Source organism: Lynx rufus, unplaced genomic scaffold, assembly GCF_022079265.1.
Source record: "Lynx rufus isolate CCGP_SWC_20201006 ecotype Redwood Valley unplaced genomic scaffold, mLynRuf1.p SCAF_7, whole genome shotgun sequence".
In the NCBI taxonomy this organism is placed as follows: domain Eukaryota; kingdom Metazoa; phylum Chordata; class Mammalia; order Carnivora; family Felidae; genus Lynx; species Lynx rufus.
The window spans coordinates 64,618,945-64,645,019 of record NW_025814889.1 but is presented as its reverse complement, the minus strand read 5'-3'; the positions used below and the strand labels follow the sequence as shown (position 1 = coordinate 64,645,019).

General features: G+C 37.1%; 1 protein-coding gene across 3 annotated transcripts in view; it reads right to left on the bottom strand.

The window, feature by feature from the left end:
• Positions 1–9,069: 9,069 nt before the first annotated feature.
• Positions 9,070–26,075, bottom strand: part of BICD1 (BICD cargo adaptor 1) — a 246,770-nt gene continuing 229,764 nt past the window's right edge. Inside the window, exons 9-11 of one of the 3 annotated variants that reach the window (XM_047066739.1) lie at positions 25,695–25,703; positions 14,699–14,774; positions 9,070–9,157 (exon numbers count right to left, since the gene is read on the bottom strand). In XM_047066739.1, the coding sequence (XP_046922695.1) occupies positions 9,070–9,157; positions 14,699–14,774; positions 25,695–25,703 (173 nt within the window). Of the gene's footprint in view, positions 9,158–14,698; positions 14,785–25,694; positions 25,704–26,075 lie in introns of all 3 variants that reach the window. The other 2 variants (XM_047066740.1, XM_047066741.1) reach the window with 2 other exon arrangements.

Sequence of the window (26,075 nt, the reverse complement as noted above, 5' to 3'; positions counted from 1 at the left end):
AAAGGCTAAATACTGTTTGAAAGAAGTCACGTACGCCCTTGCATTTAATTTTTATAATAACCTTGCAGGTGGGCATTGGTATCCTCACTTATAAAATGAGATAGTTGAGGCAAGAAGAGATTAAATACCTTTCCAATGCACAGAGATTATAAATACCAGGGTTTAAATCTGAACAAATTTCATGTTTTTCAAAATACTTCTGATGACATAGTCTGCTTTAAAACAATTATTGCTCCAGAATTCATGCTAATTTTTTATTTCTGACTTCATTGTAAAATATTTGAGAGCCAATATTTATTTTTCCATTTTTGAATAGATACTATATTTCCATGGTTGAAATAGGAAAACAATGTAAAAAAGCATTCACCTCCTACTGAGGGATCTGGCTCCCTTGGTTCGCTTCCACCATACCCCTTGCTCTTTTACAGATAACCATTTCTATAGGTCTCCACTGTTATTTTATCAAAAGTAACAAGGGGGATCGGGGCGCCTGGGTGGCGCAGTTGGTTAAGCGTCCGACTTCAGCCAGGTCACGATCTCGCCGTCCGTGAGTTCGAGCCCCGCGTTGGGCTCTGGGCTGATGGCTCAGAGCCTGGAGCCTGTTTCCGATTCTGTGTCTCCTTCTCTCTCTGCCCCTCCCCCGTTCATGCTCTGTCTCTCTCTGTCCCAAAAATAAATAAACGTTGAAAAAAAAATTAAAAAAAAAAGTAACAAGGGGGAAAAAACTAATATATATTTAAATTTTCTCCCTTTCTTTCATATAGGGTAACAGTAAAACATGAGCCCTTTTATTTTCAATATCAATGGATCTCAAAGAAGTAAATAATTTCTTTCCTCTGATTTATTTAGAAACTGAGATAAATCACTTACTAATCTTGGGCTATTAGCTCTTCTAAATGAGGCAAATCTTCCTGTGATATTTGACTGACATTATTAATCATTCATAACTTCAAGGGAAGTCAAGTTATGAAGCTACCAGCAGGGTTTTTAAATTGGTTTTACTTAAATACACAGTAATTAAAACGTCTACTGCTGATATAAGATTTATTTTAATGATTTTTACCATCTCTATATGACTTAGTAGGTATGTCAGCATTTTAAAATCTCACGTTGAAATGTATGACTGCATTGGGTTATGAGAGTATTGCAAGACTCAACATTATAACTCTTTGAAGTAACAGCATTAAAATGCTTTGTCCCAGATAATAAACATATTATTTTTTTCTTGCCAACACAGAAACTGGAAAATCCATTCTGTTAATAATAAGGTCCAGGTTCTGCACAGCTCCTCCGTTCACTGTTTAGGTCCCGGAGCATTACTTCAGCATCTTCTCTGGGGCGGGACTTCTATTCGTGGGCCGGCCTTCTACTGTCACACACAGAATCCCCTATGCTGAGGATTCCCAGCCTGCTTTCATGCTCTGCTGTCAAGATCTTGAAATTCTGAATAATTTTTGAACAAGGAAGTCCACATTTTCATTCTGCACCAGACCTCACAAATTACGTAAACAACTGTAACTTTTCTTTACTCTTTAACAGGATGTTACTATAGTTATGACTTATCTATCTTTATATTGTTTTCTACATTTAAATTACATTATGAATTATGTTTACTTTTGATACTGGCAATATTTTTTCCAGTGAGATTTATCTTCCTTGACAGCTAATATTGTAGCTGAATTATCCTTTCTGCTTAAGGTATTTCAATGATAGTTGATTCATGAAATGTTTAAGAAGGAACTCTGTCAGATGATTTCATTATATACATGAAGGTTCCTTCAAATATAGTTAGACACCTAGACTAAGAAAATGGTGACAATAACCATTCACTTAATTTAAAGGCCACTTCCCTCAATTGGTTGGTATTTTGTGCCTGCTGATATTACAACAGGTGACTTTAGGTTCTATAAACTCAATTCCAGATGTGTTAAAAGAAAGGTTCGATGGTAAGGAGCCAATGAACCCACTTCTCAGGAAGTGGGTTTCGAGTTTATTGAGTTCCCACAATGTACTTACTAGTCGATGTGTGTACAACCCCGAATTAAGAAAATCCCTCCCACAAGTGCCCATCAATTCTGGATTCTTTCTTACGCCCAGCGGGGATGCAGTGCTGTTCAAGTCACCTGCAAAATGCAGGGATAAGAAGAAACTTACTTGGTGCTCCTGGAGGCTGATCCAGTTTTTAGCTTTTGAATGCAACTATTAGCTTCATTGTTTAAGAGAAGATCATGGATCAAATAGACCTCTAGATCCAACCTCCAGGAAAAGCAATAGCTTTCAGAAGAGGAAAAGGAGAGACTTGGGGGAAAGTTTACACTATTATATCTAGTGTTGTGTTCATACAACAACTAAGCAGGCACCTTCAGCTAGGATTGTTGCAGTGCCCATTAATCTGATCAGTTATGGTGAGGATTGCATTAGAGGTTTCAACTCATCAAAGCCTCACGTAAGTCCATATTCTGCCTGGTTCTCCCTCTCTCCCACTTCCTGAAATACAATCACGTCAAAGCAGGTAACTCCCAAAGCAGCTGATTTGCTACAACACATAGTTGAAGAAGGAGCTAGCAAACTAACCTTCCTCCAAGTTTTGGGACTCTGCTCTTCCTTCACATGAAAGAGAACAAAGAAGGATTGTATTCCAAAATAAAGCATACAAACTTCTTCATTCTTCTTTCATTAAAGTAATGTTTCCTTTTTTTTTTTTTTGAACACTTTCTTCATGTTGGTACATCCTAATCTAATTCAGCTAAGTGTATCCTCCTGCCAAAATACCCTTTTAGAAAAGATTACAGGTACGAGAGATGATAAATGGAGAAAATGGGCAAATTTGATACACATTACTTAATAGGAGTGTGTAGAAATGTCAAAGGGAAGCATTTAGTTTTCAGTTCAAATAAGTGCTCTTTGAATAAATATATAAATCACATAGAAACTCCTATACTTTCTTCTTTTTTGGTAAGTACAAATCAAAATGACATACAGAAAAATCGCTCAAACTGATAAAAAGGTAGCATAGATGAAATGAAAAGATAACCAGTTTATTTACTGGAAAGAGTTATGCATTACACCATATTCAGTTGGTAACATAAACCAAGATATAAGAATTGATATATTGGCTTTTGGTTATTTTCTTAGCATTGGAGTTCCTTTTCCAACCATTGAGTGCATGATCAGATTACACAAATACAAGAACATATCATATATGGATTCTCCCACGAAACATTCACTGAGGATTGTCTATAATAAAAAAATTTTAAAGAACAAGCAATAATAAATTCATAAGAATTTTTCTGAATTTAAAATAAATGTATATGTCTTGGAGAACAAGTGTCCTTTGAAATTTGGATTTTAAAAAATAATTAGCAACAAAAGAGTTTCTTAGATCAGTCTTTTAGTCATGTTTTCATATGGTATTATCATTAGGTGGAAACACTTCACATCATTTAATCCCAAAAGGTATAATAACAAAATTGCAATTAAATGTAGGAACAGCAGAATCTTTACAACAACAATTATATAGTGTACAAATCAGGGGGGCCACACATTACACAAATGTTAATACTGGAAAGAAATACAATTCAGAATCATATATGGTTCATCATATATGCATAATCATGCAAATAAAAACACTGAGTAGATTATAAAAATATCATAAAAGATTTTCAAAGAATTGTTTAATTGACTCTTAACAGTCAAACCATTGAGCTTAAAAATTTTGTGGCAATAATGGTAAAATCATTTATTTCCTCTAAGATTTGGTACATAATCAAATCTATAAACCTAAACAACAAAATGACTCATTCTGGATATTTGTTATTATTGAATAATGATTTGTCAACAAAATGATGACATTTCTCTTTATAGTTCTCTGATCTTTGTTTTTAAATGACTTTTTAGAAAGAAAAGCATACAGCTATACTAAAAACATTCGATTTACTTCTCAGTGTTTTTATTAGAGAACCATAACGATCAGAGAATAATTCTGAAAGAAAGAAAAGTTAAAATAAAGATGTGTTCTTGACCAATGTTCTATAGCACTTAAACTCCAATCACAGAAATAATCTGGCTCGGTAGTTTATTCAGGCGTCAGTTTAAATAGGACAAATTTTAAATAACTCCAGAGGAAAGGGATAAAAATACACTGAGGATTAGAGCCATGCATTTCAATATGGAAAGGAGACCAGATACAGGTAATAATCTCCTTACATTCCTAATGGAGAGAAGATCACAAGAGAAATAAGACTTCTATAGTGTTCATATTATGAATATGGGAAAGCTTACATGATGTGAAATATCTCATGCAAACATTTTACACGCATACTTTTATGTACTCACACCCTTAAAGTAAAGGCAGTTAATTACTCCTCTTCTTCGTAAGTAGAACATTATTTCTGGAAAAATCGATTGGGGAACACACCTTAATACTAAATATCTTTTTCAGTTATACTTTGAGTAAGAAGGATGAAAGAGATGTCTAGACAAAATCCTTCTGATGTCAACGTAATTGGATCAGGCTACAAATGCAACACATCAGGGACTATGGCAGTTAACTTGGCGTTTAAGTAAAGATGAATTTACTTACAGATGCAACTCATCTGGGGACATAATTACAGACAGTGGAAAAGGTCACTCGGGAGCTAGACTGGTCTTCTATGTCCATAGAAATTGATTTCAAGGTAAAAATTCCTTGTCAATAGCAGCACTGATCATGCCATTTATCACAACTCCAGTTCAACAGCTTTGTCAAGAATTATGTTCCCTTTATTTGAAAACATATTCTTCTAAATTTTTTGCAATCTTAAATACAAGGATTATTTTAAATCATTCTGGCTTAAAAACAAACAAAAAGTCTGGAGGACAATTTTTTTTAATTGTGAACTTTATCCTAAGAGTTCCTTTTGAATCTAAGTCCTCCTTTAGATCTACAATATCAATGCCTTTGGCATCCTTGGGCTGGATCAACATAGTTCCTTACTGGAAATCGATTACTTTCCCTTGATATGTCTTTCTGAAAGACAGATTATGTCTTTTGGCTGATTGATTACAATAATTACTCATTAAAATTTGTCATTCTTATCCTAGTAGAAAATATATCCCATTTCTTCCTTTTCATATTTTGTAATTTCCACTTGAGAATTGTAGAGGATTTTATTTAATACCATCCACATTCCCGGTTGGTTGATATGACCAATGTTTCATGGTTGTTGGAAACAGAAGGACTATCTGTACAGGAATATTTTCCAAAGCATTAGAAAGAGGAAATACGGAGATTGAAGATTCTTTTAAGAAAAGATAAAATTTGAGAGGCATCTGGCCCCCAAGGGATTGCATACTTTCTATTTCTGAAGTATTCCTGAGGACATTTGTTTTTTAGACTCTGACAATTGAGGCTTTTTATACTAAAATTACTACATTCTGGGCAACTTTAAAGATATTATGAAATATAGCTGGAAGAAAAAGTAATACCAATGATCTTGTTTTTTATCAGAGATCTTGGAAAAATTAAGATTGTTATCCTATTTTCAAGGGATAAAATATTTTATGATTAACCAGCATTACTTCAGAGTATTTTCAAGTTCTAAAGAAGCATAGGATTATGGAATCCCAGAATTATAATATGTTATCATAAAATACCTTGCCACCTATCAATCCTTACTAGAAAACCAATAGTATTTAATTTTTGAAAAACAAAAATTCCTTATGATTATCAGTTCCACTGATTTATTTTCCACCGTTAAAAATCTCTTTCATAGAGGTAATATAAATCCTTCACACTAAAGACTTAGTTTTTCTTATTCCAGTCTTAATAATGATATCTATAACCGGTACTTCTCGTTTGTTACATTTTCTCGGCTTGAGGATCACTATTGTACCTCCTTTTCCTTAAGCTAAATAAAAGTATCATTTTTCTAAATAGGTCTTTTCTTAATTATTTAATACCTTTTCGTTTTCTCAAAGTTCTTCAGATTCCTCTCATTGAAGCAGAATTGTATGTATGAGAGGGATCTGATGAAATACAAGTTGACTGGAAAGATAAATCCAAGGGTCCTGTATACTCCTGTGCACTCAGGCCAAAGGCAATTTATTGCTCCTTTAAACTTAATTTTATTTTTTGGCTAAGAAAAAGCCTCAGTAGGAAAGCATCTCTGCATAATGACTTCTTTTTAGTATAGTAATTGTGCTTACTTGTAAAAAACTACTAGTTCCTTTGCTAACCGCTCTTGCCGGTTACCTTTCGTCTTTGCCCACTGTGTTTCCAATGATTAACCAATATTATTGTATTTCTGTAGTTGGTTTTCATTCGCCAAGTCTGTCTTCAGTCAGTCTCACTGAGGTTTGTTCTTTCTGATTTTCACTGATTCTTCAATTTTTCAATTTCTTTTTGAATTCTGATTTTTTTAAAGGTACTGATTTTTATCAATGCTACACATATTTAATTTTTAAATGCCTATAAATAAATATAGATATGGCTCGGTTTAAACTATACTAAATGATGCCACAGTGTAAATACATGGAATTCTCTCTTACCGGTTAGGGACTATTATCTAAGTTTGTGCTGAAAATTAGAAATTTATTTCCACGTTTCTATATCTTCTTGGCAAAGTTTGCTAAAATTAACAACTTTATAGAATTGATACTTCAAAACAAGCATTTCCCACTCTATTAGGATAAAGAAGTGAAATAAAACCAGCATATAATAGACTTTATGATAAATTTGTATTGAAAGAAATAAATGTGTTGTCTATACCTTGGCTTTTCACCAGGTCATAACTACAGAGTAAAGGGGCACGAAAGCAATACTGCACTGTCAATAGGCAGTACTGCCCTGTATTCCACACAGACAATACTTACTGCTGAATCCCTGTACCACCAACAAAGTTGATGAGGCAATAGAGGAAGATGTTCTGAGGTACTTTTTAAAAAGGCGTATTTTCCCTCAGGCACAAACAGTTTTTATTAAAAGTCAACTTAGCAGCCATGCCACTTCTCAGGTCTGAAAACATAATGCTCGAAAGAGAAATAAAAAGAAGAAACAGAGAAAGAAAAAGTAGCAGGGGGTATGGGATAGTTTCTTTGAATTGAACTCCAACGAAATCCACACCGTCTCACTAATACTGGTACCAAGCAGATAAAACATTAACAAAATGAAGGAAATGATTAAGAACAGCAAGGCAATGCAGGTAGGAATGAGCAGAACATTTGGCTGCCACGATCAGGACTTTATGAAGGTTTGTTTTGTTTCTTGTTTCTGTTACTTTAACCTGAATCTTTGGTGAAGATTTCCAGTTACTCCAAGCTGCATAATAAATGACACTGTTGAAAATAGCACTCACATAAGGAACTCAAAACCTCTTGGTTGCTTTGGTAATAGTGACCACTACTTAATAGGTGTGCGTACAACTGACGAGAGCTCCTGCACTGTGCTTTATGATTTACCGACTGGCTGCCATCTTTGATAGACCATCCATGAATGTGCTCCCTACCCCCACCCATGAAGCTGAGATCTCCACAACTAGATCTCCACTGCTAGAGCCCTGCATTGTTAACTATCTTTTGTGTTAACAGTGAGGATTGTTTTTGTTTTGAAGAGAAGTTACAGATACAGTTACATGAAAAGGTCAAACCGTTATGGTTTTAAATAAGTTAAGGCTACCTGACTAGACAAGGAATCAGGGCTAGGAGCGATTGTGTGGGCAGCACTTGGTACTTAAGGAGCCCAAGAGTGTTAGACCTTTCAGCTCAATTAGCTGTTTTCCTTGTTCGTCAGATTATGTGCAAAAGAAATTTTGCTATGAAAATCCACTGCCTTAAATCAAGTCATAAAAGTTACCCAGCAGAATCTGTAAATGAACTAGGAACATGTATTATCTCAATATAATATAATGATTGTAGGCACCTGAGTGTTTGTCAAAAGTAGACAATGAGCTAAGGTTTATTTATTGTTTTTTGGCAAGGAAGATTCATTGTGAAAAAAACCTAACAACAACAAAACATACACTTTTAATCAAAATTTGAACACTTTCTGGGTAAATTAATTAATCAAAGGCTAACTTACATCTATGTAGTATATTGTTTCCCAGTTTGATACCTTTTTTGCAGGAAAGACTCATGATTAGGGACCCTGAATTTGGGAAAGTAAAAAAAAAAAAAATCTGGTCTTTAAATGAACACGCTTTTTTCCCCCTTAACGTTATATAGCTTCCTTAACATTATCACACACACATACACACACACAAGAGAGCAGCACCAGTGATCTACTTGTCTGCAGTTTTAAAAAATTAAAGATGCTGTCAAAAGTTGAGTAAGTCAGTGAATCATAACATAGTCTTTCTTAGATTTACTTAATAAAATCAAGTAAAGAATTCTAGTTAAAAAAAAAAAAACACCACCAGCAGTTAATGTAAATAAGCACATAAACAATATCAGTGTAGCAGCAAAATACAGTTATTGTTAACATTCCAATGCACCTCATTTATTATTTTGTGCAAGAAATATGACCATGGTCTGGTCAATTCCAGATTTCAAACTAAATTAAAACTCATACTTAATTGAGCAAATTATGTGTATTTAAAAATAAATGAATTAAGTTCACCTCTCACAGAAATGATTTTTATAGACATAAGTCATGTGGCAAATAAAGTATAAAATAAATATTGATGACAAAAAATATGGGAATCGACTTCTATAGCTGAATTAGAAGTACAAGGAAAGATGATTTTACAATCTATGTATTTTACATTGTCTTAGGTCTTTCTTATGCTATCGAGGTAAAGCCAGCCATCTGAGATACACGGTTCCTGTTTCCTTTTATTTCTTGCTTTTAATTAACCATAGCCATTTGATTGTAGAGGTTTGTCTGTGACTTAGAGAAATCATCAAATGTTTCATCATACTGGAGTCTGTGCTTTGTGTTATTCTTCTTAACTTTCTTTCATCTTCCAAAATGACGAACACGAATCCAATCCTACCTCTCACACCCGAGAAGAAAACACCCGCGGGATCTTGGGCAGTATCCTGTGTGTGGTTACAAAGCATTCACCTCAGATATTCGTCCGTGGGAGATGGAGACTAGGGGTAAGGAGGCTTGGAGAGACAGTGGAGAGGGGCGCACTGCGGGCTGGAATGTGGCTGCTCGTCAGGGAGAGCTATGTCAGGACTGAAAATGAGAAACAGGCGTGTCAGCAAGAAACACACGTACAGGGGGCCAGGCACACTTGTAAGGGTTAAAGAGACACAATCTCTTCACAGAAAATTTTAAAACAGAAACAGAAACTCTGCACAATAAACGGTTTAAATCTAAAGCATGCTAAGACGACTGGAGTTTTTCAGAACAGTGTACAGAAAGAAAGAAAGAGACAGAGAGAGAGAGAGAGAGAGAAAGAAAGAAAGAAAGAGAGAAAGAAAGGATTAAAAAGAAAAAGGAAAATGTGGTAGGGAAAGGACATATATAACTCTTCCCCCAATGTTGCTCTTTAATTTCTGCACACAGTCTCGTTTCCCTCAGGTCTTTGGGTTAGTTGCAAGATTTCTTCAAATCGGTTCTTTTTAAACTTTAATGTGCACACCAATCACCTGGGATCTTGGTAAAATGCCGATTCTGATTTGATAGCTCTGAGGGGGGACCTGAGAATCTTTATTTCTAACAAGCTCCAGGGGAGTGCAGACAATGCTGGACCATGCCTTTAGAGAACTCTTCAGTTCTCTGGTAGATCCAGATTCCATAGGATAAGTCCTTTGTCTATTGAAGCCTAATTTGCTCTAAAGGTTGCCACTGCTTGCTTTAGCTTAGTGGTGTAAATCAGACGGGACAGTTTTAAAACTTCCTATTCGATGAGCATATAATACAGACTTCCAAACAACCACTTCGGAGAGCCTCCAGTTTAAATGAACACATAAATGTCCAGGCTCATCAATGTTTTGATGAATAATCTTGCAGGATAAGGGAGTGAAATCACTGAATTTTCTACGGTAAAACTATAAAACACATTGGAGTTCAGACCTTTTCAAAGGTAACTAATGGGGGGGGAACACACACTATGGGGATTTTTTTTTAATAGAAAAAGATGGGCATTTTTCTAACACTCTGCTTTTTCCCTCATATATTATGAAATTCAGTACCACAGAATTCATTTCTGTCAGGAGTAATATTTGAGAAAACTATTCATGGCTTACCATGATTATGAGTATTAGTATTTATTTAATCATAGTTTTTAAAGCTAATATTATCATTGAATTCATTAAAAATTGCCATTAAAAATACTTTTTATCTTGGGGCAGCTGGGTGGCTCAATCAGTTAAGCATCTGACTTTGGCTCAGGTCATGACCTCACGGTCGGTGAGTCTGAGGTCCGCTTCCGGCTCTGTGCTGACAGGTGGGAGCCTGGAGCCTGCTTCAGATACTGCGTGTCCCTCTCTCTCTGCCCCTCCCCTGTTCTTGTTCTCTCTCTCTCGCTCAAAAATAAATAAACGTTAAAAAAAAATACTTTTTACCTTTGGTACTGAGATTATCCTTCAAGTATATCTCTTGAATTTTAATACAAAATTATAATTATGTAAAATACCGATCTGCTTGAGGTCATCTTTACCTCCCAAACTCTTTGAACTGCTATGAGTTTAATTTCAGAGGAGAGGTGCTCTTCTGTATTGGTAAGAGCAACAAGCGATAACAATGATTTTTCCCAGCTATTTTTAAAATATGGTAGGTGAGCCTGGGAGAGCTGGAGCTTCAACACAAGCACTAAAAAAATATCGCATGGCAAGAGTCTTCCTCCACCCTCCACACAGAGTCAGATGGCGGAGGAAACACAGCAGCAGACAGACTCTCCCACGGACCTAACAGGGCTTCTTTCTATTAAATCTGCATGATTAAGAACAAGTTTCTTCTGGGGGGAACGAAACATATTATTCAACATAAGTTGTGGCAAGCAGCATGGGGTAGTCACATTACACAAGACGGCTGTTTGAAGGCCCCATGTCGTTCAAATACTCTTCTTCATCAAAGAAGACAAGCATTTCTGCTTGACCAGCTGAAGGGTGTAGCAACAGCTTAACTCCAAGTTATGGTCCGCTTGGCCCAACACCATGACACTATGCTATTCATGATGATTTCAAAATGTGTTCATTATTTCAGATTTTTTACATAAAGTGAGGGATCATAAATACTTTATTTCTTTTTTATTATTTTTTTAATGTTTATTTGAGAGAGAGAGAGAGAGAGAGACAGAGCATGAGTAGGGGAGGAGCAGACAGAGACAGAGAGAGAGAGAGGGAGACACAGAATCTGAAACAGGTCCCAGGCTCTGAGCTCTTAACACAGAGCACGATGTGGGGCTCAAACTCAGAAACAGTGAGATCATGACCTGAGCTGAAGTCAGACACTCAACCGACTGAGCCACCCAGGCACCCCCATAAATTCTTTATAATACACTATGGCTATTTTAAATTTCCATAAAAATGCAATCACACATTGGCTTACAGGTTAAGAAATTGTTTCTTAGATATAAATATTAGAGAAGTTCTAATTATTTAAGGCACAGAACGTATTCAGTTCTGATGACTAAACACCTTCAGGAACCCACCTGTTATTCAACCTTTACCATTTAAGAACCTACTTTTTGTAGGTAGATCACGTTGTAAACAGTTGGCTTAGGAAACTATTTTTAAGATATAAAGATGGGTATTTCTTCAGAAAGTTTCTTTTTTTTGTCCCAATAAGCAACTACTTGATAGAAGGGGAGAAGTGCTAAATAAGAAACATCTGCATATATTTAAATATTACATCCAACGCTGCAACACCTTGGGCACTCTGTCCATATTATAATATCTATCATCTATAAACAATTGCAATAACTTAGCTCTATAATGGAATCAGTCTGTAGAAAGCACATATGAAAAATAGGAGGAAAATGCTCATGTATTCAAAACCATATGCCCAAAAAGTTATTTGAACACCTAGGTAAGCTGAAGGAAGTATAAGATAATTTTCATTGTGAGAAACAGAGATAGAGAACACTGATGTATGGTTACTCAACACTGTTAGCGTGTTTCATTTCTCATGTTTCTATGAAATGAACATTCCTTTTCCAGGCAGGGATAAAGCGTCAACATGGGTGATTTAAATGCTCTCTATGCTCATCACAGCAGAATTAAAATCGGTGAGCATCTCCTGGCAGCACATTGGTGTGTACTGTAGTGGTGGGACCATGGGTGCCAGACTCGTTGGGCTCAAATCCTTCCAGGATGGGTGACCCCAGAGAAGTCATGTGACCTCCTCCTCCTCCTCAGTGTCCTGGTTTAAAAATGGGTGGGGTAACTGTGCCTACCTTCGGGGGGTTGTAATGATTAAAAACTGTAAAGAACTGAACACATGTCAGGTACATGGTAAGAATTCAAACGTTGGCTGTTAACTTTTCTTGCCAGAAAGAAGTGAAAAGAGCAATGAGGGCATCAAATTCAATCCATTTGGCAGCAGGTGTGGGTGGGAAGGAAGACGATCATAATCTCGGTGACTCTGAAAAGGACAGTCTTTTCAGGTCTGTATGTACTTTATCATTTCTCTGTGAGGACCACAATAAGGGACAGCGTAAGCTTGGACCATGCTGCATTCACATGGGTAGAAACTGGAAACATCTGTAGTTCATTAAGTTGCTTTTCTTTAAAAGAAATAATCCCTGTGGGGGTGTAGCAAACAACCTAAATTCTGTACACTCAGAAGATACGGAACTGGGGCAGGTAACCATTTAGTCAAACTGGTTCCTAAGAAAAAGAAAGGAAGGTGAAATAAAATTCAATGTAAAAAATTTCCCCACTAGCCTTTCCATTCCTTACCCATTTGAAACACTTAAAGAAGTAGACTTCTCCTACGTAGGAGATCAATCACTGGATTCTACTCCTGAAATCATTATTGTACTATATGCCAACTAACTTGGATGTAAATTAAAACAAATTAAATAAATAAATAAATAAATAAATAAATAAATAAGACGTGGGCTTCCTCACACTTTCCACAAGCAAATTAGAGAAGTTATGAAAGAGACCACAGGCCTTTGCCTTGAGGAACAGTTAGGTACTGAGAATGGTTAGTAGTGGTAATGGATATCGAGAGCACACTGGGTGTGCATCAGGCCTGTGCCTCACAGAATCCCTCAAAACTATCCTCTTCCTTACTTTATAAGTGGAAACAAACAAACAAACAAAACAACAACAGACACACACAGAAGCTGAGCCAGCAAAAGCAACTTTCCACAATTACACAACTAGCAGGTGGTAGGGGTAGGATTTAAACTCAAACTATCTGCCTCCAGAGCTCATTCACTCATTCCTGTAATCAACAGGTGCTGAACATCGGTGGAGCAGTGGGGATGCCCGGTGGAGAATGGACTGCGGGTTAAGACCCCTTCAACCCTCCACACACAGAGTCCCGCTAGGTTGAGTGTGAACATTTATAATTATATTCAATTACTTACACAATTAAAGTGACTCTACAGTTGGCTGCTGTAATAAAGTGGCATTCATATGTTAGCAAAGAACATTTCTAAAGTAAAAATCCTGTTGCTGGAATCCTGTTGGCAGACTAGACATCAATCAGGAGATACTGGCTTGGGGCCTATTTAATCATGCACTGTTTCCTGCTAACTCCCCATCTCACTTCTACAGTTGGCTGGACAACCACCTGGAGACCAAGTCACATGGGGGCTTTGGCTGCCACTGTATTTCTGGGGAGCACTTATGGCTCCCCAGTCCTCCTGGCTCTAACCCATGGCCACGGGCAGCCAGCTACTGATATCTAGTTCTGACATATGTAGAAATACAATTAGATCTGCCCCTGCTCAAAACCAGCCTTGCCCTGGTAGAAGAGCAAAGCACAAATTAAAATCCGGAAAGAACAATAAGTAGACTATACAAGCAGCACCAGACTATAAAAACTTGGCACCATCAGAGGCCAAGTAACTGGAGATGAAGTATTTCACAAGAATGTGAGGTCCTGAGGGGGGCGCTCTGATGCTGAGTGGGAGTGCAGCCACATAGAGGTAAATTCATGATGGATTTGTAAAGCTTTCATTGGAACAGAAGTCGTCAGCAAACTCTCCAACTTAGTGTCCAGGGAGTATGTAAAGCTGTCTAAAATTCTTCAGTTAATCTCACATAAAGGGCACTATCACTGCAAATATTCGTTTTAAATGCCAATTATAAGTTATTCTCCAGCTTTCAAATTCGGTTTTAATGAGGATGGTGGGTGGAGAAAAAAGAGAAACATTTTCATAAAGTTATCTTGCCACAGACATGAGATATGCTTTCTATTCTTCTTGCTTTTTTTTTTTTTTTGCCTGAGAACTATATTCTAAGGACAGAAGACAAGCAAAAGAAAAAGTAGGGCAAGCATCCTAACAATTCCAAGTTTTATATTTGGCAAGGTAATGAACCACTGGACTAATTCAACTATTTACTCACACAAGGGAGCTGAAGGCAGCCCTTAGTCTACCCACTGGCAGCCAGTAAAATCAACTCTAGCTCTCTTGTATTTCCATCGGGTACACGTGGACTTCAGGTATCCAGTGTATGTTAGCGTAGCCCATATTTGAGATACAATGTAGCAAATATAATCATGGATAGGAAGTTATGGTGTTAGAAAGGAGAGCTTGGGATCCATGGATCTGACATGCAGCTGGGTGAGAAGAGAAATGACATCCAAATTTACCTGACAGTTGGGCAGTCTTGCCTCCCGGCTAGTTGTGAGCACTGTGGCGGTACGGAGGCAGCAGGCTGCTGACAATCTACAAGAAACTGATAAATTAGACATGTATACAAAGAGATGACGGAGCATCGTGTTAGTAACAGTAACTAAAGCAGTTGCCTGAGAGATTTAGTGAGGAATGTGCATTCTCATTGAAACATCTGGATTAAGCTTTGTTCCCCCCTGAATGATGCCAATAGAAAAGACAAGATGTTTTTCTTATTTAAATACAGTATTAAAAAATTAGTGACACAATTAGTCTCACAATTAATCTCACAATTAGTGAGATTTCTCAAGTACTTTTGAACGTATGTGGCCATTCATATTTGGTATCTGGATACATCTAAAAATAAGGGACTTATTAATATAATGAAAGATCTTCAAGTTCTGAACTTGATGGTAGTTACATGTTTTGCACTTAGGTCTGCTTTTCCAAAATGGGATACATTCAGATAATTGCCTTTATTGTCAGAACACATGGGCATATTGTCAATCCCATAGGTACATTGAGAAAAGCATGCAATACAATATTTTCCATGATTAAGAAGATATCAGAGAAAGGAGTCATCTTTACAGTTTTCTGATAATGTTATTAATCAAAAGCAAGAACTGCTAGCAGAAATATTAGAATGTTCATTACAATAGCTAATTGTTAGTAACTTGGACTGATAGAGAAAGATAACATGAATGGGAGAATCACTTTTGTTATATTTTTGCCATTTTAAAGTCACATAATATTACTCACACTAGGTTGGCAAAATGCTAGTTAGTGAACTCCATGTGTTAGCTGATCAGTTATGTTAATCATCTGCTCCCAAGAAAGACCGTGTACTGGGTGTTCTAAAATAATCAAAGAATAGTCTGTTTATTAGCACCAGACTGTCACCTGAGAAGCTAGTTAGAAATGCATGTGTCATATTTCTGCAAAAAGATTTTGCAGAAAAGTCAAAATTAGAGTTAGACTTGAAAATTCAATTATTCTCAAATAATTGCAGCATGTACTTTTGCTAACTGCTTAGACCATGGATTTGCTTAGCAAACCTCTTTCCTTATATGTTATAAAGATAACATTTAAGCCAAATTATAAAATCATGATTTATAGCCTTGAATTTTTGAGGCTTCACTGAAATTTCCATTCACAGGCTTGTGTCTAAGTATCACTTGTTCTAAAGCCAGTATATTCTCAATACAGCAAAACCTGCTTATATAATTCTAGAATACCAAAATTTGTGAAAACTGCTGATGCTTTTGCTTACAACATTGAAACCACACTAAAGCTGTCTGTTTTGCTAAGTAGACAGGCCTGATTTGAGTTCATTCAAGGGAACATCATTACTGAAGGGAGCCTTTCATAGGTGGTCTTTGTTGCAGAATAGCTTATTAATTATTGCTTACTAATAAGAATGAGATATGATTCTCACTGAGTAGCTTGTGTTCAGATTATCATAGTTAGTAAAAGTCTTTCAAATGTAACAAATATTTCCATTTTCTCCACTTTGGAGAATTATTTTTTCTTTCCTTTAACTTTGTCTTCTCATTTTGTAGCTTGATTAACTCAATGATTCCCTTTTGTAGAAACTCAGAGTCTTAAAGGATGATTTCCTTCATGCTCCTTTTATCTTTTCCAACAGCTTTCTGATCTAAGTGATAATTTAGGGATGTCTTGGGCTAATTCAGATAATGATTTTGATACGATCAGCAGTTTTGTTTAAGTTAACCAGGAGAATGCTGCCCTCCTATGGTGTACTTGGGTAAATACAGTGGATTGAAATGAAAGTGAACACGGGGAAAACCACTCTGGAATGTGGCCTTATGTCTTCCATTTCCAGGGAGGTAAAGCTCTTCTTTTAAAAAAATTTGGCCTCTGTGGAATGACAAGCCTTAGAATTAATTTTGAGTGTTTACATGGTCTAAATTTTTTCCTATTTCTCCCTTACAATAGAAATATTTTTTGCTAAGGTAGTTACAAATTATTATTCGTTCAAAATATGCTCTGTGATAAAATTTAGCAAGCAGATGAGCAGGACCACAGTGTATTCCCTTAATGAATTGTTTAATAAGTGGTGGATATTCCTTACACTTGTAGTGAGTATCAGTTTTTTCTACTTTAGTAGCAACATCACCTCTGGGCTCATTATCATTACTACTTTGCACTTGTTATTTATAAGTAGTTAGCAAGTGTTGTCCTTAAAGGTTAAAAAGGAAATTCCACAAATAATATGGTGATAGATGGAAAAATAAAATTTGAAAAACAGCCATATTGCTCTGACTTGCCTTCTAAAACTTTCTTCTCAGGACACCTGGGTGGTTCAGTCGGTTGAGCATCTGACTTCAGCTCAGGTCATGATCTCATGGCTCATGGGTTCGAGCCTCGCATTGGGCTCTGTGCTGACAGCTCAGAACCCAGAGCCTGCTTCCAATTCTGCCTCTGTCTCTCTCTGCCCCTCCCCCACTTGTGCACTGTTTCTTTCTCTCTCTTTCTCAAATATAAATAAGCATTAAAAAAAAATTTTTTTTAAACTCTCTTATTGGGTTGACAGCCTTCCAGTTACATATACATCTAGCCCAGCTGAACAGTGGGATGTGTACTAGCATGTACTTTGTAAAATGAAGTGGGTGGGTTGGGGATTGGGAAAATCCCTTTACTTTTGAGGGCATAAAAGATGACAATTATGTGACTCATGCAGGATATATTAAAGTACTCCAGGAGTCACTACTGTCACCTGAGCTCATCACAACCATTCAACAATCAAGTTACTAAACTCTGAGTATGTGTTCAAATCTGTTAGGCACTGGGGACAAAAGGAAAACAGAGAAGATATGGTCCCTGGCCTATTGGGTAAAACAAGCGTATTCAACCAGCAATTACAGTAAGTGTCATGATGCCGGGGGTGATGGTGATGGTGATGATGATGATGGTGATGATGATAACCACCCAGCACTTATTCATTGCTTACCATGTGCCAGGCACTCGGTAGGCACTTAACATGCATGCTCTCCTGTAATCCTGTTTTATTAATCACAGTTGATGGATGAGGAAAGGAGGACTTAGGTTAAGTAACTAGCCAAAGTCCACCAAGAGGTGGAGCTGGATTTGAATCCAGGATTGTATAAGCCAAAGGCTGAATTGCATTTGCACACAAATCAGTGCATTGCTTTCCAGGATAGGAAAATGTAGGAATCTCAGAGCAGAAATACTTAACTGAGTCTAAATGGCCAGAAAATGCTTCCTGGAGGTTGTAACATCTAGGCTGATGCCTAAAATGATGAGTTAGCCAAAGAACTTCTTAGCAACTATAAATGGCTTATGGTCTCTACTAATAGTAATAAAATCTTTTATCACAAAATTAAAGTATTTGAAATGTTCAGAACTGAACTAGATAACACTGTATGTTCATAAGGTCACAGGCCTGAGACACGTCATAGCATATTCAAGAGATTGTTAGTACCTCAAGGGCAGATGAATAAGGGATATTATAGCTTAAAGCATTGACAGGTCTATACTGGTATACACATAAAGACTACCCTTGTATGACATTCCTCCATAAACAAAGCCGACTAGAAAGGAAGTTAAAAAAAAAAAGGAAGGAGAAAGAAGAAAGGAAATCATTCGCTGAATCAACATGATGTAATTTCTCTTAGGAACTTTATATTAGTTATCTGTTTTAAGTCTTAGCAACACTCTGGAGGTATTATTTTCACTATTCCTACCATAAGAAAATAAGTATTTTTGATATATGGGAACGATATCAGAATCTCATATACCCTGAGGCTATTTTTTTCCTTTAACATTTTTCATGCACTAGCAACAAATACAGAACTGACATCATAGTAGGTGTTCCACAAACATTCACTGATTAAATTAATACACGATCACCATATATATTAACTTGCTCACCGTCACACAGGTAGAAAGTGGCAGAGCAAGTATTTAAAACAGGCAGACTTTTCTGATGCTGAGGCCTGTAGAAAATATGGGGGTCATAGAGTCAAAGAAACATAAATAAGAACTTCACCAGGGACACCTGGATGGCTCAGTCGGTTAAGCGGCCGACTTTGGCTCAGGTCCCGGTCTCTCGGTTTTTGAGTTCGAGCCTCTTGTTAGGCTCTGTGCTGACAGCTTGGAGCCTGGAGCCTGCTTCAGACCCTGTGTCTCCTTCTCTCTCTGCCCCTCCCTCACTCATGCTCTGTCTCTCTCTCTCCCTCTCTCTCTCTCTCCCTCTGTCTCTCAAAAATAAATTCACATTTAAAAAAAAGTTAAAAAAATAAGAACTTCACCAGATAGTTGACATAGTAATTTGAAGGCAACCAATTCCCTCAAAACACAAAGCAAGATCAAGGGTGCAAGAATGGAGATAATATGCAATTTCTGTAAATTAACGATTAGGGAAAGTCTGGTTATAGGGTTTTCCCCTCTGGCTTCTATTACTTTTAAACTTCCTAATGCAACTTAGAAATATGAACCAATTTTTTAAAAAGTCAATGCCTTAGAAGGTCCCATGAGCCTCCTGGTGGCTGTTTGGGGAGGGAGGGAGAGCCTCATGCGGAAGGAGGCAGGGACGGCCTCTGTGTTTTGGCTCCACACTGGGCTCAGCAGGCAGTGGTGAGAGGATGAGGACCCTGCGGCTGCAGGGACAGCTTCCTTGGTGCCAGATGCTCTTCGGGAAGTGTAGCAGCAGCTCTTTGTGGCAAATGGTCCCCTACAGAGTGGCCAGCCTTCCCCACCCCTGGGGTTCCAGACCTGAGAACTGACGCATCCCTATCATTTCATGAGCTCTTATTTTCCACACCACATCTCCTTCCCTCATGACCACAGACTCCGCCAGGCGCTACACATCTTCCTATGAAAATTCCCTGTCCCCTGAGGTTTCCTCGGGCCAAATAATGCAAATTCCTCTTCACAGGACCCAATTTCAACTTCCCTCACTCGCCTCCTTGCTCTCTGACCATGTTCCAGTTTGTGCAACAATCTTCTAAAAGTGAGGTGTTCAGAAAGGAAATCATGTGGGATAAGATGTGATTGGTGGGGTGGGCTGGCAGTCTTGCCTCATTTGAGATACCCTGATTCTATTCAAAGAGCAGAAGCCTGCATGGATTTTTTTTTTTTTTTTCCGGCAGATGTGTCACACTGTTTCATACGAGCTCACTTTGCCTACAGAGGGTGCCATCCAGTTATGCTTCCTCCAACTTGTACTTGGGGTGTCTGGAATCCCAATGCGATATTTCATGTGCTTTTTAAAAAAGTTTTATTTAAGTGATTTCTACATGGGGCTTGAACTCATGACCCTGAGATGAAGAGTTGCACGCTCCTCCGACTGAGCCGGCCAAGTGCCCTTCACATACTTTTAATTTTATGTTTATCTCCAGTAAGTCTCACCTTTTCCTACCTGATGCATCTTTTAGATCCTATTCTGTCATCTAGTATAGTAACGTCCTCTCCCTGTTATTTCTCCCTCAAATTAGAAAATGTGATAATCATGACCTTGATATCTTCATCTTTATCTAAGATTAGTAACCAATAATGGGGTCAGGCTAAGTAGAGACCTTATGTCATGAGTACCAATCTATGAATTTGGGCCCTTTGAAGATATCTTTCAACCAGTTATGGACCTAAACAATTACATCATCTAGAATTTTTCTATCCTAAAAAACATTATAAAATACCTGGTCAGTTGTTTGCCAAAATTCAGGTATATTATATTACCACTCTTCCTGATCTTACAAGATAGAGAATGAAAATAAGTCTAGCATAAGTCATTCTTGATGAACTCATGCTGGCTGTTAGTGATCCCTATTCTATACTGAGCATATGAAACCCATCAGCTTCCAGAAATTTCCCTAGAATCAGCCTCAAGGTTGTTGGTCTACAGATCAGAGAAATATCTTTCTTTTCCATTATATAAAAATTCTATTTCCACATTTCTTTCTCTGACTCATCTAGGAACTCACCTTCTCACTTCCATATTCTCCCTGAGCACATTTTCCTCATCTTTCATAAGGCCATGATATTTTTAGCATCTTTCCTTCAACAAGAAAAGTGGGAAGGAATAGTATGTGTGCTTTCTTTTTTTTCCCCCTTCTCATTTACAAATGGCAACTCACATACTTCAAAAATGGCAGGGAAAATGAAAATCATGATACAAATGCAAACATGCCTCTTGGTGAGACAGTTAATCACTTTGTCTACTTGATGTACTATTTCCAAGACTGTTAAAGAAAGATGGGCTCAGTAATTACATTTACCCACTTAAACAACTGCTGTCATAAATAATGATATTACTGTTATTTTCAAATGGATATCACTTTGGAACAAAAATCTTACCTACTTGGAGTAAATGGTCAATATTCATTAAGGACCTTTCAATGAGGACAGATGATTAACAGTAGAAAAAAAATGTTTAACGATGAAAGTTATTAAACAGAAGGTCAACAGAGATAGTTATAGATTGTCCTAAAATAGCTCCTTAATGATCCAAACGTAGAGACATCCTCTTTTGTGCCCTTATGAGAGATGAAAGGATATCCCTCGTTCTTCTTTCCACACACCTGGCCATATACTTCCAAACTAGTCACTAATTGGGATTTGGGCCATGACAGAAAAGGAAGAGCAGGCAGAAGGAATGCAGAAGGAAGAGGAAAGGATGAGAAATAATGGTAACATGGAACATTCAGTAAGTGCCGTATATTTGCAGACATTAGGCTAAGCATTTTGCATGCAACAGTTCTTTAATCCCTAAAAAAACTTAAAAGAGATAGGATTTATTTTTATTTTGCAAACAAGAACCTGAGGCCAAGGTCAAGGAGTTTGTGCATGGGTACCTTCCGTAAGATTTTTACAGTGATTTTTATAAAGCTTTTTTGGGCTCACAAAACTCAGTTGAGTTTGGTTGTCATGATCCTCATTTTAGATATCAGGACACTGAGGATCAGAAAGGTTCAAGTGATGTTCTTTGCACCCTTGCAGAGGGAAGCACAGTGAGAACACAAGCCCAGGGGAATGCCCCATGGATCTGTAATGGACTAAATTTTGTCACCCCAAATTCATATGTTGGAAGCCCTACCACTACCTCAGAATGTAACTACTGTATATTTGGAAACAGGATCTTTAAAGAGGTCATTAAGTGAAAATGCTGCTGTGTTAGGGTCAGCTCTAATCCAATCTGATTGATGGCCTTATGAAGAGAAGGGACTGGGAGACAGAGAACACAGAGACACCAGGGATGGGCTCACACAGGCCATGTGAAGAGAAGGTGGCCATCTACATGCCAGGGGGAGAGGCCTCCAGAGAAACAAATCCTGCCCAACCTTGATCTTTGCCTTCTAGCTTCCAGAACGATGAGTAAATAAATGTATATTGTGTAAGCCCCTCAGTCTATGGTCTTTTGTTATGGTAGCCCTAGCAAACTAATATGGAGCCTCTGTAGTTGCTCCAAAGTGGAAGCAGTTAGCACCCCCACTCTTCTCTCTTACTCTGTCACCAGTACTTCTCTAGTCTAAGTAAACTGAGAACTTAAACTTTTCCAAACTCTAAACAGTCTAAGAGTTGGGACAAATAAATAAGGTTTAATTCAAGGAAACTCAGGGAAAAAGACATATACAAAAGTCCAGAAGCACAAATTCTAAATGAACATCTGTACTCAAATTTCTGCAGACTTTCTTCTTAGCAAAAAAGCATTTTAAATGCTGAAGTGGTCAAATCAGTGGTATTGGCGAAAACTAAACCGATGACAGAATATGATATCTGAGTATTTTCTAGAATACAAGTTTCTAGAAAAATTGCATAATTATTAAAGAAAAGCCTCCCAAACACAGGAATTCTGGATATTTGCAGATAACAGCACAAAGATGCTCCTCATGATTAGTTACTGTCATACTTATGCCTACAGCCAGGTCTTAAGTGAGGGCTTTACACAACAATCCTTGGGGATGGATAATGGGTAAATCATGATAATTTTCTTCCATCTGCCAATGATACTTCTGCAGCAATTCTGTGGTCTCCTTGCCTTCCTCTTCATTCTCCATTCTCTCTCCCCTGTGCTTCTCAACTTTCCTCCATTTCAGCATGAGATTTAAAGTCCATCAGAGAGACCTTTGTGGTTAGATCCTACTCCACCGAACAGTAGCTGAGGGACACCGAAGAAGTGACTTAACTGTTCTGAGCCTCAGTTTCTCTGTTAAGTGAGGACATTAATTACAACTTTGCAGACCAGGTGAGAGAATGTCTGTGAAAGCATATAGCCCAGGTCTATGGACAGGAATTGGTCATTGATTACACATGAGGAACACCATGGGGAGAAGTCAAGGTGACCTTGAGGTTTTCAGCTTGAAGTAACTAAGTAAATGCCTTTGACAACAGTAAAATTTAAAAAGCCAAGATAGACCATATGATGAAATCATCTTGACAATGATTCTTTTGGTTTGTTTTTTTTTTGCCCCTATCATTACATTCATCTGAAATGCTCTTCTCTTGGGCCATTCAGAAATAACAAGTTTTGTTTTTATTCCTGACCACCCAGGGGGAAGCATTTGCTTCCCCTAAACTCCTTTTGTATACAGCTTTGACCACTGCTGTCCTTGAAGTATGTCTAATCTCCTTGGTCACTCTACGTGGTTCAGAGAGAGAGAACCCTGTCTTATCATTCTTATAATTCTTCGTTTCCCCACAATAGTTTGCTTGGGGATGCATGTGGTGAAAAAATCCTTGTTAATATACTGATTTCATCTTCCCTAAAGGATTCTTGGATTTGTTTCTTTATTAGTACTTCATTAATGCATTGTCTGATGGATCCACTTGAAGCAGGGGAGAGTTTATAATTAGGCATTCCTGTCATCATCTTTCTAATGAAAGAAGTAAGGAGGAAATACTATCTGATAGAGGTTTTAGAGCTAATTTAGTGATATTGGGTGATTAATTATTGTCCTTTGATAATTGTAAAACTCGGATGTATAAATCTTGAAGATAATTTTTAATTGCCATTATTTAAAGTGTGCCAAATAACATCAATACTAAATTATTCCTCACTAAATCTACAAAATGATTAATAGTGTGTTAGTGAATTAACAGAAAAGTTCATGGAAAGAAGCATCAAAATACATTCTCCTAATAGTAACGGCTTGAACGCTTAAATAGTTCCTATGGATGCCTATACACATAAACTGAAAAAAACAGACATACAGAATATTTAGGAAAGAAAAAGAAATATTTAAAGTAGAAACATTATATAAAGAAAAATAATAAGGAGAGCATGAAATAGAAACATTGACATAAATATAAACAGTAATTAAGAAAAGTTGAAATATTTGTAAAAGTCTAATGATGAACTTAAAGGTACATTGACACTAATAAAAATGGATAGCTGTGAATCAACTTTTAGCATTTTATAATCAAACACATAGAGTTGGCTATCTCATCCCTGTTTGCTAAACATACAACATATCCTGTTAATACATTAGTTTCTCTGAAAGTATCCACCGATAGGACAATAGCCTTATTTCTGACTACTCAGGAGTGTAATCTGCTAATTCATGTCACCAGACACTTCAGCCTTATCTTTCCATCAGTGTTTAACACAGCAAATTCCATGACATGTTTATACCCTTGATAGAAACAATCATTATTCATTAAAATTTTCCAGAGAACAGTAAAGACAGAATTGTTGAAATACATAGAAAAAATTCAATATAGACAATGCAAACATATGACCCGATAACACATCTTTAAACTGGCTCCACCTTCATACAAATGACAACTGCATATAGTTTATCACATTTTGGTGACAAGCATTAAAATTGTCTTCAATGATGTAGAATCAGAGCATGACTTGCGAAGAAGAGGGAGCATCTTTAGACCTTTCAGTCATCATAGATTAAACAAAAACTTTCACCCAGCTTTCCATCTGCTGTCCTCATGGATATCATATAACTAGCTGATAAAACAAAGCAATATTCACAATCTGTTTTTTATTTCAAACCTTGCGAAAGAGAAATATAAAAATGCCCTGCAATATAGTCAGCCTTCTGATCCTGAACAATGTATAATGAAACCATGAGCACATGTGTAATCAACTCCTACGGTGGGAAGGACAGAAGATAAAGGAGGGGAGGGGGATGAAATACAGTGGCACCAAGAGGTAAAAGTACATTTTGCTACCAGATTCTTACACCAATTAGACACCTTTTGGAAAACAGCCTTTTGTTCAGAAATGACCTTCCCAAGGACAATGTTAGCTGGCAGAGTTAACTCAAGGTGGTATGATGGGTCTGTTCTCATTCAGCAAAGTGAATAATAGCACGTAGCAGATGAAGACCAGCTATACCTTTGAAATGTCAGAATTGAGTCATCACCAAAAAGACACAAGAGAGAAATAAGTTAAACAAACTACCACCGAAAACCCACCAAAAAGATCAATTGTAAAAATAGATCCCGAAAAGAAAAATATATGAGACACCACTCAGTGAAATGTGTTTGATTTTCTTATTTAATATTTTTTCATCATAAAAAAGTCAACACTAGAAAATATTCTGAGAGGTTCAGGGCATCCTCTTCTGTAAAGCGATGGATCTGAAAATTATAGATGTTCATCAATGTCAGTTGTTTCTTGGCTTTTTTCACTTTTCTTGGAAAAGAAGAAATACTGATGTAATCCATATTTTGGGGGGGAAACAATTCAGAACCCCCCAAACTAAACCAAGTGTTACAAAATGCACTATGTCCTCACAAGCAAATTAAATCCTAAGTATAACTCGGTTAAAGGAAAAGCAGTATCTTTAAATATTAAATATTTTTAAAATCCAGGTTTACAGAAGGTGCTTATTCATTTATCAAAGAATAAGGATTTACAATGACACGCTTCCTAATGTAAAAGTATTTGACTTATGGAAACTTGTTTGAAGCAAAGCTACTCAAGAATAAATCTATTAAAGAAAATGAGGTTCACCTACAGGTTTATAGCCAACTTACCTCTTTTTGCTTTTGATGTCAAGTAGTGCATAAAAAGAGAAAAAAAATGTATGTTTAACTGATTCTGTGTCATTACATAACGGCTTATTCCATAAATACCTACTCAGAGTAAGCAAGTAATCTATACTTGTTTTTTTTAAGGACGTATGAATGGAGGCGGAGCCGTGACTGTGGGCTGCCAGAAACCGGTGTGCAAGGTAAGCTAAATAGCATCCTCCCTGTGACATCTGTGCCAGTCTTGGGTGCCATTTGACCAGAGTACCAGGGATGGTACTCCCTCCTACTCTAAACTTGTAATTTCAGATCTTACCATCTAAGCTGATCATCGATTGATTCTATTTGGAGTCAGACATACCCTTATGTGTGATGAAGAATTGGAAG